Source organism: Pollicipes pollicipes, unplaced genomic scaffold (genome assembly GCF_011947565.3).
Source record: "Pollicipes pollicipes isolate AB1234 unplaced genomic scaffold, Ppol_2.1 Scaffold_4740;HRSCAF=5597_pilon_pilon_pilon, whole genome shotgun sequence".
Classification (NCBI taxonomy): Eukaryota; Metazoa; Arthropoda; class Thecostraca; order Pollicipedomorpha; family Pollicipedidae; genus Pollicipes; species Pollicipes pollicipes.
Genome location: NW_023596545.1, coordinates 10,312,476 through 10,327,017, shown reverse-complemented (window position 1 = coordinate 10,327,017; position 14,542 = coordinate 10,312,476). Strand labels below are relative to the sequence as shown.

At 48.3% G+C, this 14,542-nt stretch overlaps 1 protein-coding gene across 4 annotated transcripts in view; it reads left to right on the top strand.

The window, feature by feature from the left end:
- The first annotated feature begins 408 nt into the window (after positions 1-408).
- Positions 409-14,542, top strand: part of LOC119099109 (snake venom 5'-nucleotidase) — a 28,012-nt gene continuing 13,878 nt past the window's right edge. Inside the window, exons 1-3 of one of the 4 annotated variants that reach the window (XM_037222188.1) lie at positions 409-798; positions 13,552-13,655; positions 14,225-14,321. In XM_037222188.1, the coding sequence (XP_037078083.1) occupies positions 13,575-13,655; positions 14,225-14,321 (178 nt within the window). In that variant the 5' untranslated portion in view covers positions 409-798; positions 13,552-13,574. Of the gene's footprint in view, positions 799-12,028; positions 12,122-12,731; positions 12,956-13,551; positions 13,656-14,224; positions 14,322-14,542 lie in introns of those variants that run through there. The other 3 variants (XM_037222187.1, XM_037222186.1, XM_037222185.1) reach the window with 3 other exon arrangements.

The following is a 14,542-nucleotide window of genomic DNA, read 5'->3' as shown; positions in this document are numbered from 1 at the left end:
AACTCTGAGGCATCAAGGAAACTTCTTTCTTGCGAGCCATTTTCAGTGGTTCAGCTGGCTTTTTTTAGGCGGCCGCAAGAGACCGTTCTCAGACTTACCGCAGGCACACGTGGCCGTGCACCGCTCACAGACGGATTGCATGTGCCAGCCAAGTACTCAGCGTCACTGGCACGCCACAAGGCGGGCACCGAGGCTCGCCGAGACAGGTCCGATGCCCCCTCCCCGTCTGAGGGGCGGCCGTGCCAATTCTGTGCGACGGCGTCGGGCCGGCGCGGCGCGTCGCCGCCGACGCGTCCGGCGCTGAAGGCCGCACCAGCCCAGCGTTGGTGCAGTGCGGTGTGGGACGGAGAGCCCGCCGCGGCGCCGAGCTTGCCGTGACCCGCTCCCGCGCCCACGCCCAGGAGCGGACCCGCGCCCTCGCCCGCGCACCGGAGCGGATCCGCTTCTGTGCGAACAGAAGGCGAGACTCTGCCCACTGTGGGGAGAGTGGGGCGGCTGAGAGACCGGGGCCATGCTGACGGACGGTCGAAGTGGAGCGCGGTGACGCAGGGCTCGCAGAAAACCAATGCCGTCATGTGACAAAGGCGACTGGCGAGGGAGTACAGGAAGCAGCCTCCTCGGCCTCCGGCCGTCATCTGCCTCGTCGTCGGCCTCCGGCAGACGGGGGGAGGCCCGGGAGTGTGGAAATCTTTCCGGCACAGCCTGAGGGGAGACCTCGGACTGTTGCAGCCTTCTCGGCACAGCCTGAGGGAGACTTCGCAGTGTGGAAACCTTCCCGACACAGCCTGGGGGAAACCCGTGAGTGTGAAAGTCCTCCGAGCACAGCGTAAGAGGAGAGTCCTGAGTGTGGCAGTCCTCTCGACACGGCGCGGTGTCCGTGACCCCGTCGGTGCGACAGACAGGTGACGTGGTATGCTGACTTAATCCCTCGCTGCGAGGGGAGGGGGGACGGTGGTGGCCGGAGAAGGCCTAAAGCACAAAGCAGCGAAAGGTATCCTGTTTTGTTGCTAAACCCATTGAGCAATCGGCAGAGATTGCAGGTAGGCATGAATAAATTTTTATCTTATCGAACGCCGACAGAGCCTATATTTCTAGATCTCAGATAAATCCCCGTGACAGGACACAAAATGTTATAGTATGTACTTTTTTGCTGTCTTACAAGGCGCTCGCGAAAAGGTTTACCTGTCTGTATCTGAAATGTTTCTGGTCAAACGTCTTACAGGGAATGCTCCACATTTGAAGCAAGCATCAGACATGACGAACTATGCTTACTTGTAATTAATGATGTACTTTATGTGGAAAAGACTGCCCTAGACAACGCAATTTTTTATTAAGTAGAAGTGCTCCCGATAAGTGATTGCTTGATGGCGTTATTGTATTTTGCGCAACATTTAATGGGAGCCAACGCCAGATATGAAAGACTCACAGTTACAGTTTTGGCCTTGGTCGCCGCATGGCAAATGGAATGATAAGATTTGAATGACGCTATCATGACGGCATGGATGCCTGGGTGACCTGGAAATAGTCCGCACGAAATAGGCTGCATATCTTCGTGGGCGTGCAGCTCGGAAGCCAGAGGGGCTTAGGTCTTAAGAACTACACCAAAGGTGGACTGTGAAGCGCACCGAGTGACCTTCAAGATGGCTGTGTCAGCTCAAAACTCCGTACAAATCTGGAGCACTCCCTCTAAATTACCTTTTAGCGTTCGCCGAGGTCATAACAGCTGATCTTTTGAACAACACTCGTCAAGACAATTTGCTGTCCATGCCGTGGCGTGTCGGAGCAACGTTAGATCGCTCCCTGAAAACTGATCAGTCTTTCACCCGGCAAAAAAATAATCTACGAGCCTGATAAACCTGTTCGAAGAGAATGCTGGTGGAACAACACCTTTCCTGCCAAAATTCATGTGCGACTGCTGAAACAGGTTCAGTCTGTATGATTCGGACGAGAAGTCAGCGCGTTCGAATTATTTCTTAACAACACAGGTTTGACGTTCAGAGTAATCCTTTGTGTGGATGTCTGCTTTCTGACACCTAATAAGCAAAACAAAACGTCTTTTCTCAAAATATTGAATGCTCCCTTTCACTTGTCCCGGCCACTCAGGAAAACAGGAGCCATTCCTGTTATCACGTCATTGAGCAACGTGGCCACTTGAAAGTAAAGAGTGTTATTTCAGGCACCCGTAACTCGCTTCTTCGCAGGTGAAACAAACTGAACTAGGCTGAGATATCGTGTGGTGCACTGTGGTCCATCGTTTCACCACGGACTCGTTCGGTGCACGTCACTGATCATCTTACATGCTTTCGAAATCTAGTCTTTGGAGAAATCATTTGTTATTCCAGAAGACAACAATCAATGATCTGTTCGTCTATTTGACGACTACATGTAGTCCTCAAACATTCTCATCGTTCTGAAGGCTATTTATTGCGACAGAAAATGTTGAAACATGGCTAGGGAAAACTGTCCACAACATTTATGTAACTTATTTAACTAGTCATCCAAGTGCAAAGCGGTATTAGATTGTTCTTGAGTTTCCACCAGCGTGACCTCCTGGCTATGACGTGCCTTCAGTTTGAAAACAAGAAGCCTCGCCCGTGTCTTGCCGAAACATGTTTGGCTTAGGGATTTTTTTTAGCTCTTATAGCATTTTGAACTGGATATTTTGAACATGCAGTGCTTAGACTGCAAATTGTGCGTCCGACAGGTGGATGCACAATTACGTCTTACCTTGTTTGGCTAGGGCTGCAAAACTGACATCGGATGGTAGCCTCGTATCTCAGAAATCCGGTTTGAACACTTCAGTTGAACCATGCATATTCCAGGCCAGGTCATCACTAACGTTTGGTAATCTAACGTTTGGTAATCTAAACAGATAACATGACATTTCAAAACAGAGAGTAAGTCACAAGCAGGCAGGTGGGAGGTCACAAAATGAGGGGAGATAGAGCGTGGCAAATATCTCTTAAATCTCTCTCTCACCATGTCACGTCGCGGGGCTAATGTTCATTGTCCGTCATATCTCAGTTGGGAGGTCGCTTCATTTTCCGGCAGCAGAAACTGGTTTTAGATTTGTGGAAGGGTGTTTTTCAACTATTCAGGTTCGGTGAATCAGAATTCTCTGTCTCCTTTACAGCTTGACAATGCCCTTTTCCAGAAAGTGCGGAAAATCGGTGCCCTCCCACAGGGACGGTGTGGATGGGCAAACATTTTATACCGACCAACTGATTTTTATTTTTGCCGGCGGATTCTGTAGTGGCCGAAAAACAGCCCTGAACAAACATGAATATGCCCAGCTCGAAAAAATGTAACCTTGTTTTACGCCTTTGCATTCTCTAGCTGCTGGGGTTTGACTCAAATCGTATAAGACGCTCAGAAAGCCGGGAGGTTTCATGGTTTGCTTACGGAAGCGCTTGACAGTTAGCATACACCAACCCACGCTAATGCCAGTGCGAACGTCCATTTTCTTCTTCCGAATCTGTTGGTCCTGTGTCGTTGCAATGCTGAACCGCGAAGCTATGAACCCAGTTTCGATCTGTGTTCTTCAGCTTTTGGCCATTGAAAAATCTAACGTTATCCATGTTAATCGAATGGAGGAGTTGAAATTGCGATGGTATTGCAAGGCACACGGAAAACCACTCGATTTAAGGCCTTGCCTGCAAACGTCTGATAATGTGTCACATAATAATTTAAGGAATTTGGCTTTTTGTTGGGGACTGCATGAACATGCAGCCAGCGACTATATAGACATTAAAGTCCGGACGGCGTAGTGCCCGGGCCGTGCCGGTCCAGGTAGCTCAATCTGAAAATCTTCTCATGGTTCAGGTGAGACATAGCTGGCGTACAGTCTTGCTAGTAAACACCAAGCAACCAAATTTGCCGTTAAACACGACTACAAGCCTTCGGAGATGATGAAATAGCTCGGTGACTTGACATGACGTGTATCCCGATAGGCCTTAAAACCATGGGCAGCAAGAAGTCACCCTTTAGCTTTGTCAAATTTAAATGCGTCACCATCAGCGTTTCCGGTAGTGTCTGAAAGGCCGGCGCTCGGACAGGTATGCCTTGGATTGGCGAGAGGTTACGTGACGTTTCATCTTCCCTCCCGAGCAATGCAATCTGACCCCGTGACATGACATCCGATGTCAGGTGAGCGCGACCCTGTGTCTATGTCTAGCATGTGTCCGACGGACAAACATCCACTCTATAAACAGTGAAAGGTGCCGACCCGCGACGGCGTTCATCTTCATGGCGACCGACTGCGATCTCTGTGCTCAAAAACCGGCAGGAGATTCAGCAATGACAGGAGATGGGTCTCATTAAGCATTGCGACCGGGGATCGTGACGAAACTCGGTCCTAAGTAAATTCAGGTATGCATTGCCTCATCCAGGCCATGGCTGCTACTGCTGTTGCAACCGAATGTTTCAACAAGCTTGGCGTCTGTTGTGCATCAACAGGTACGATGGTGATGTCTGACGAAAGTAGGTCACATGCTAAGGAGTCGCATTTGGCATTTGTGCATTTTGCGATGGTACAATATCTATCAAGCACCAAAATTACAGCAATTTCAACACCGATTTTAAATATGTCGCGCCATAGGATGCTCTGTGGCCTATCCATATTGTCATGATACATATCGACGATCGCTTGAGTTCCTGTTTCAGCGCATATAGTCGCCCAATAAAATACTTCAAGCGAACGACAGTCTCCACTTTGTATGCGTCTGGTTAAGTTCTCATCACGCACGTTACGCTTGATGTCATTTGCTAGACTATGAATTAGTTCGCCGAAAAAATGTGTCGCCTTTATAAACATTCGTGATTAGTGCTCTGACACACGGTCTATCTATTCTCAAAAGCAATACATGGCTGTTCAGAACACCTTAGAAGTACACACACCTTAAACCAGAACATAAAACGCGAGTGTGCAAACAAAAGTCTTCTCGTGGGACAACATTCACAACCGTTGTTGCCTGGCGAAAACATGTAGTGCTGCAGCTACGCGGAATACAGCATTGATGACATTGATATGACACGCCACGTTGACATGATATATTGTTCTCCTTCTAAATCTGCGGGGATTATAGGTTCCGTCATTATAGTTTTACCTAAGTCATTTATAAACGAAAACCGAGAGCACTGGTGAGTTTTGTATTTAAAAACTTTATGACGGTTGGTTTTGATTCATGTTGCGTATCAAAGCCTATCAATAATTTCTCATTGCGTATATACTTAACCTCGCCCGTATTTTGATGGTCAACTGAAATCATGAAAAATGAGTGAGCATTGAGAGCATCCAGACAATTGTTGAGTTGCATGTGAAGTGGGCGTGCTATTGGGCAACGTGTTATGCTTTGACGAGCGTTAGTGCTCCCTCCATTTAGGGCTTACCATCACTTTTTAACACGCGCCCGGGTGGCCGGCTAGATACCCTTGGCTCGGCTGGAGGTCAATTTGACCCAACCGAGATCTTGGGAACTAAGAAAGCTAGAGACACCAAATTTAGAGGGTGTGTTGATCTGTACGTGAACTCACTTGGCTCAAAGCTTGAGGTTCCTAGTTCAAGACCTTCGGGTCAAATAAGGTCAGACATAGTCAGATTCCAGGCTGATCCCCAAAGTCCCCAGAATCTAGCCAACTGCTTCTAAGCAAAAGGCCACATGCTCATTTAAGGTCAGTGACCTTTTTGACCTTGTTATGGTCATTGTGACCGAAATCACTCAAGAATGCTCTGAGTTTGGCATTTGAATAAGCGTAAAAGACTTCGCTGGGCAGTACGTTTTCAAAAACAACATGGTGACCTGGGTCATTTTATGTCAATGACCTATTCTGGCCTCTAAGAAGTCCATGGAAGATGTATAATCCGGTTCCTGCGATCAATGAATTCTAAATGAGCACGAGAAACTATCTCACTGGAGTAATAAAACATGCTGGTTTTGACCCTGGTCTGACCTTCGTACCTGACCTTATGTCAACGTTGTTTGCTCATTTAATTGCTGTGTTGCCTAAGAAAATATCTCAGAGATGTATTGTTTGGTCTAGCACTCTATTGGTACGCCAGATTGAACGATTTCCTAGAAATTGACTTCGCTGAAACCATGAGCTGAATTTAACCTGCCATAGGTCAGCGATCTTACAAGGTACATCCAACTTTTTGATACCAAACGACCCGCTATTCAGTTGTCTACAGCTTTGCTCAATTTGGCGCTACTACGCCGCGCCGTTCGGAAACTATCATGGAAAATACCTTTGGGGGTTCAATTTAACACCCACTCAGGCGCGTGTTGAAATGGGTTGTGAAGTGACATCCGTACACGAATTACGTATATTTGGCCAGTGTAGTGGAGCATGCTAACACCTTGTTTTGTGGCATAGAACTTGCATATCCAGCCTTTACCGATATGGGTCCTTCGGCTCCGCAGCTGTGGTATGGTATATAGCTCCATAATCATCATGACAGCCATTGGCATTCCCAAATGCTTTGTAAGCCTGTGAGCGAAGGGCAACCTAAGGTCTCGCGCATCGCAGACGATCTTATGTGTCCTATTGTCCAGCATGCTATGCCTGTGATTGATCGTGTTTTTTTTATTTCTGTTCTGCGCCTACTCATGCTTTTCTGTGCCTGTAATCATGACTGTGCTGGAGAGGGAGGACTGATCTGTGGTAATGTTCGACCGAGATAGGCTGCTCTGGCGATGTACCTGAATAGATTCATCCCCTAGCTTAGATGGAAATTATGTGGAACCAGCTTCAGATCGACTTCAGTTCGGGTCTCAGCAATTCCGAAGTATTGGAACTTACGGTCTCCATGCAGATGCGGCGTCCTTGCTCAGCTATGCAACTGGCAACTGGATTGCGATTGATAGGTGCTGTAACTGCAAGAAGAGAACTATCCAGCCACGCTACAAACGTGGTGTGGAGAAAGGTTGACTTTGACATCAGGACCTAGATCTGCTTTTCGTCAAATTTCAGCCATGTCTGATCCTATTTTGCATTCAGTTGGTACTTTGGGCATACGTAATGGAACGCGTGCCTGATCTTGTCCCGATCTCTGCATTTTTGTCGGGGCATTCGAGCGCAGTGAAGTGTATGGATTCCTCTGATTCAAAACCGCATCTTAAGCCTGACGGTATGCTCAGTATCCACTCAGTATGCTTGAGATCCACATTTCTCATCCATGTGTTTATTTCAGAAAGCCAACGCTCGTTCACGCTGCTTCTACTTGTCATTAACTATCTTTAGTAGAACTTGAGTTAGAGCTTTTCTTTCGAATTTCGCGTACCATTTCGGGGCCGAGGGAGTAATGAGAGCAGGTAAAAGTGGTGCTGCTGCCGTCATCGCAGGTTCCGCAGGCCTGTGGACCAGAACTGGGTGGTGCTCAGGGGCGCAGCCTAGGTGAGCGCGGCTGCTCGGCCGTACTCCCGCCAGGGACGGTGCTCAGGGACGCAGCCTAGGTGAGCGCGGCTGCTCGGCCGTACTCGCGCCAGGGACGGTGCTCAGGGACGCAGCCTAGGTGAGCGCGGCTGTTCGGCCGCACTCCCGCCAGGGACGGTGCTCAGGGACGCAGCATAGGTGAGCGCGGCTGCTCGGCTGTACTCCCGCCAGGGACGGTGCTCAGGGACGCAGCCTAGGTGAGCGCGGCTGCTCGGCCGTACTCCCGCCAGGGACGGTGCTCAGGGACGCAGCCGAGGTGAACGCGGCTGTTCGGCCGCACTCCCGCCAGGGACGGCTGGAAGGCCGACACAGACCTAGCGGCCGCAGGATGTTACCGGTACGACGAACCACCGTGGGACTGTGTGATGGGGCGGACATGGATGAAAATAAGTGAGTGGGATGACCGGAGTCAATGCAAAGAAAATGAGTGGAAACGGTTCACTGTTAGGAAGACAAAATAACAAGGCTGCAATGTGCCGGCGCATTGCCATCCTCAGCATGAAATGCCTGAGAGCACTCAGACCTCATCCCTTGCTGGGCTTAACAGGACCACGCTGATAAGGGTAGTTGGCATCGCCGTCGGTTTTGACACAGGTCTCGGTGCATTCGTAACGAATGTATTGTGAAATGGCCATGTCAAGTCACTGAAGGAAGACTTATTACTGAGGCCCTCCAGACCGGTTTTTAAAACGAACATCCTTCTCATGTTTCGTTAAAGCAGATCACTAGACAGCTGTATACCTAAGGTAACTATGGGTATTCAATCGGGATATAATGGCGCAGGCTAACCCACTACTTTGGTTATGGAAATATGCTTAGTCGAATAACGACAACGATGTGATGACCCTGCTGGACCCATGGCCTTACCTAAAAAATCGCTGGAGATCAACATTATTATGCATACATTAACTATGTATTCTTGCACGAGGATGCGCAAAAAACGGCTCGACCGGGGCAAGCTTGGCTGAAATGGAGATCCAGTGAAGGATGCAGACTGGACTAAGGTAGAAGATCCGGTGAGGGCGTGAGTCTGGACCAAAGCTGGAGATCCTGTGAGGCAGGGGCGTCACTTTATGTTCTTTCGGGAAAAGGGGTCGGAGCCCATCCGTCACTGCTGACTTTTGCCCTCCCCAAACGCTGCTCTGAACCGCCCCAATGAATGCGAGCAAAGGGAGAATACTGGGTCAAAAAATGTGGAACAGATTGTCCTGACTATTGGTACACTTGGTACCTAGACACATCATTATTAGTATCATGTTTACTTTATGCCAAATAATATTCTGTAGATACTTACGTACTTGTTATGCCAGCCCCTCCAAATGGCTGGGCAGTCTAAAAATATTCGACAAGTTTTTCACATGATGATATCTGTATTGGTGTAAAGAACATTTGCCTGCAATGTGCGGCAGCTTTTGAAAGTTTAGGGTAGCCCAGATAAACGTTAACTCAAGTTTCGTCCAAAAAAGCAAGTGGACTTGTGGCACAAACATCTCTGTGGTGGTATTTGATCCAATGAAATACGAAAACACAATCAGTGAACAGCGGAAGACATTAATTCCAGATCAGAGTTGCAGTTTCGTTTCATGTGGATGGAGGGGCTTCAGTCCCTTCCCTCCGACTTGGGCTCCCCCCCCCCCCCCCCATCTTTGAAAGGACGTGGGCTGAACCTGGGAAGAAACCTGTTTGTTGGTGTCTTTTAGGGGTACACTGGATTATTTTTACTCTACAGCCTCTTCAACTCATTTTGTAAAACTACACCCCTGCCTCACACCTATCCTATCAAATCGCGAAAACAAAAGATGTTCCACATGAGCCTCTGGAGGATCAGAAACGTTCGATTCCCCGCGGTGCCCGCCCTTCCTGCCGGGGTGAGAGGCAGGCGACGCCATATAGCCTCAGCAGCTGAGTGCGTCGTGAAGCCCCAATAACACACACACACACACCACACACACAACACACACACACACACCACACACACACACACACACACACACACACACACACACACACACACACACCCACACACACACACACACACACACACACACACACACACACACACACACACACACACACACACACACACACACACACACACACACACACACACACACACACACACACACACACCACACACACACACACACACCACACACACACACACACACACACACACACACACACACACACACACACACCACACACACACACACACACACACACACACACACACACACACACACACACACACACACACACACACACACACACACACACACACACACACACACACACCACACACACACACACACACACACCACACACACACACACACAGGAACAGCTGAACCTGCATGCTGATAGTCGATTGCGCGGCCGATCGTCTGCAGTGCTGCACCCGACCTTAAGACTGAATGCGGTCTTAGCCAGAACGGTGGCAATGTGGCGCTCTGAGGTGGTATTAACAATTTGCTCGCTCTCGTCCTCAAATTGGCGTCTTCTATAGTCACGATTTGACAAATTTTGAATCAATGATGACTACCGCTCCTTTTTTATCACGTTTTCTAATTGAGCAGCTATTCAAAAGTCACTCTAGTCATGATTGTGATAGAAACACACCAGTCACTTTTCAGCAAAACGTAAGCTAAGGTTTGCCTGGGCGACTTTGCATACGCGGTAGTTTCAAATAAACATGATCTGTTTATTTCAACTTGCTATGACTCCTCTGCTCGATATTTTTTTCCCAAACCTTCCTATTGGATGTATTTCTGTAATGAACGCCAATGTGAAACAGTGCTCGCTTGATGAGCACTGATCCGATCGTAAAATTCTGGATCAACAGCAGAACTTTGCGGCGAAAGCGCATCGTGTCGCAATGCTCGGCACGCCCTGTTCTGTCCTCTGACGTTACCCGAACGTCAGCGCGCCCGCTGCCACAGACCGCAGGCTTTCAGAGTCAAGGGTAAACAGCGCAGGTCTGAAGTGAGACTGGAACCCACCTCGCGGCTGGTGGGTCAGTCGGAAGGCAGGCGATCCTAAACTTAACTGGGCTGTCGGGACGAGCTTAAGTGCATTTCGGACAGGATGGTTTGAAATGCAGCTCGGCTTAAAAGGACCGCCGGCGTGTACCACACAAAGGGTGTTAAGGTCTAGAATTAACGCATTAAGTGCGCTGTAGTCCAGAATAAAAGAAATACTTAGGTGTCATTCATTGACTCAAGCAAAGAAATCTGACCTTGAGCACGGCTTCGAAGCGTCGGGTTTCCTCAATAAAAGCAGCGTTTTTTTAGAGCGTCATATAACCCTACCTCCCGGTATACTGACGGCCGATCATTTTCAACACGAAAACAACCAACTTATAATACCTAACTAACAAGATACAACACCTCTCGTGTTTATATCAGCTTCCATCACATTTCATGGTGTTGGCCGCGCCATTTTTAAGGCGGCCACTCTGGAGACCCATTTGGTCACCGGTCTTCACCTGTTTTGCCCCTCCACTCATCGACATGTTTGTTGAGGAATTTGTGGAAATTCAGATTTACTGTCATGTTTACTAAATCGTTGCAATGTGCTCGAACATTTTCAATAGACTCTCTTCCGTTCATGTCAAGCCAAGCCGTTTTACATAGATCCGTCTTGTTGTGCTTCGGACCACCTTCGCTAAACAATGAAGGCAATCATTTCGATGATGACGAGGGCTTGACGCTAAGATATTTTTGTGCTGATAACACCCATTTCCAAACTTTTCACAAAACGCGGTCTCACATCGCTCTTAATTTGGAAGACATTCCTCCACAGCAGACCTATTCTGGAATATACGATATGCCTTACTCTTAAAAGCTTTTTAGTTTTCCTATCGGGACGGAATTAAAGTCGCCGAATTTCGGGCGAGATCAGGTTTTGAAGGTGGGTTGTGTCAGCCTTACCCGTTCAGCTCCTCCCCCCCCCCCCTGGCAGATTTCAAAAGTGATTTTTGAAAGAAAGGCTGGACCAAAACTGAAGATTTCGGGATGGCCAGAGCCTGGACCAAGCCTAAGCATCCAGTGAGACTGTGCAAGCAAATACCCTCAAGATCTGGGCGAATCACTGAACCTGTGGCCCTATGTTAAGACGTTATCACACCAACATTGGTCTAAGATTAGCTGATAGCTTGATGCTGGCCCGTGGTCATGGACTACACAAGATATTTGGACGCAAAAGGCGCCTTGGAAAGCACGAGGAACAGCCAGCTTTGGAAACCTCAGATGGGCCAAGGTTGTTCCTAAACGGAAACAGCGAGCGCCGGAACTGTGGTCAGATAGTCAGAAACTGCAGATCTGAGGGCTCATGCCGACTTCGCAGCGCCCGCATGGCCTTCGGCGATCATTACGCAACGGTCAAATTTACATGGCGGTGGCACAGGCTCTGGGTCAGGCCGACCTGCGGGAACGGTCATTGACCTTGACGTGGGCCGATCGGTGGCGCTGGCGGCGCGGCACTGAACATGATTAGCGTCGGCGTGCAAGAGATTGCACCGTCAGCTGCCCTCGAGGGGGAGCGGAAGCCGGCGGTGGGCGCCAGGCCGGGCGGAGCACCAGTCGACCGCTGGACGGGCAGCGAGACAGTCAGGTCACAGACGGTGGGATGGTTTCGCTTTTCACTCGGTGCTAACATTGAGGAAAACGGTGAGGGTGAGGGTGAGGGTGAAGGTAAGGTTCGGTGCACTGGAAACTTCGTTGATAGGGATGATAGTTGTCCTGTTTAGACTGGATATGTCTGGTGAGTGCTATGCCAACCGTCCTTCCAAGGGTGGGATTAATAAGAAAAAAGGCGGTGACTTTTCGACCCAACACTGAGCACACTCATGGAGCACTTCTGCTTAACTGGAGAATTGATGGCGCCCGGCCTGCAGCTGAAGCTCCAGTTGACGTCAGCTACATGCAAGCTCGCATGTCGGCCTGACGTCAGCTACAATGAACGAGTGCTGCAGATCTCTAGCATTGTCTCTGGTGTTTCCTGGTACAAACGAGACACCTTTACTCGCTGGGCGATTGATGAATGGACCAGTTATGCGCAAGTTTTCTTAGTTTTTTTTAGGAGTTAGAACGCCTGTGGGTTTGCGCTTTTCTAAAGCGAGCCGGTTTATCCCGCAAAAGACTTCAGATTCAAACACGGTATTTTACACAAATCAGCTGAATCGCAGCGAAGCTTTACAGCATGGGAGAGAACAATGCTCTACATCACGTGCCAAAACAGATATGCAACGAACGATTACATTTCGCATAACTTGGCGCTTTTATTTCATTTATTTCATGTCGGCCTTCTGGAACCTTAAATCATACAGTGTGTTGTGTCCCTTGATCACGGAAATTTTAATGTCGTCCACCTTAAATAAGCACACACCAATGGCCAACACTGGTACATGAATTATTGACCTTGTCGCAAAACCCCAAATCTCAAAATGGAGGTGATAAGGGGGGTATGCAGGGATATGCAGGGATATATCGAGGGCTGCAGGGATATGTTGGACTACATCTATGAAGGTAATGTTGAGCGGTTCGTGTTGAAATATTCATATTGGTCAACGTACAACGTTTTGCTGCTACAAATATTAGGTGGTGTCCAGCGCAAAGTTGTGAATAGCCGTGGTAATCTGATCGCAAAATGTTCCCTTATCTGCTGCTTTCCATTTATATACAACCTTGTTAATAAGGCGGAGTATAAGACGAGCTGGTGGGCGTATGATACTGATTTAGCATTGTCTGGAACTCCCTGGAACAGAGTACTTTGTGATCAGCTTATGATTGCTGTAACGTATGATTGCGATGCGTTATGCTATGAAACCTGCCAACTCATCGTACCCTCAAATTCATTCCAGCCAACACTTGGGAAGATGGTTATCAAGGAGTGAGCCCCTAAGGGCGTGCGGGATAGAAACCGGAGCGGTAAATTACATTCTCCGTGGGGTGAATGGTTGCTAACGGAAAAAAAAATGTTCAAGTGCTACCTGACCAGCGACTTTTTATGGTGCTGAAAACCGCGTTGTTTGCTGTGGCAACGTTTAGCTTAAATGTCGTCAATATGGTGCAATAATCGCACAGCGAGCTTAAATTACAAATATGTTAAACGTCCATTTCAGTCCTCCTGGAGGGATTTCGCAGAATGATTTCATTGGACAGCGGCCGGCTGACCATCGTCCACTTCAACGATGTCTACAACATCGAGGCAGGAATGCAGGAACCGGTTAGTCCATGGTCTTGGAAAGTGATCCATTGCTTTATGGATTTAGTGTCTTATTTGGGTACATCGTACATGTTTTTTCTATTTGTAATTTAGAGGGATGGCTACTTCAGAAATGTTTTCATGCTCACGCATTGAATTACAGGCGCGATATGATATCGCAAAAAGAGAGGGGAAAGAAAAAACATAGTCAAATTTTTGTATCTGTCTATAAATAACTTACTATATATATATATATATATATATATATATATATGAATGTTGTGTATAGTAAATTATCTTGACATGGTCTATGAAATGCCAGAACATAGCGGGGGAAGCATCGCCACATCGCCACACATAGCGGAAATTAATATGCAGGGTGTTGACGATTGGCTGGAATGCATTACAGTGGACTGTCGTCCCATTCAAAGAATACGTGCTTTGCTGAAACAACATTAACGGTGCCTGGACCATTCAGGTTGGGATTTTCGCTTGGCGGTCACTGGCAGCAGATATCACCGGCACTGCTCACCAGCTTATCACCGAGTGACGCGCTGTCCTGTCACATGTGCATGCATACGTGCTGGCAGGTGGGAGGGGCGGCACGCTTTGTCACGGCAGTGGAGCAGTACAAGCACCTGAACCCCATGGTCATCTTTAGTGGCGACATCTTCAGCCCCAGTCTATGTAAGCGAGCCTGCATCCGACACGTGATCTGCGGGACTGATGTCGGCGCCGAACATTGGGAACGGATAAACAGTTTCGCTGGGAATTGATGGGCTTCTTAACGTTGCACTGTCCCTAGCTGAACACATGGTAGTTTTGTGAGAAGCTTTCCGATTTTTACTTTCCAGGTGGTATCCTTTCGCACGATGTGCGTATCTATGTATTTTGAAATGACTAGTGAG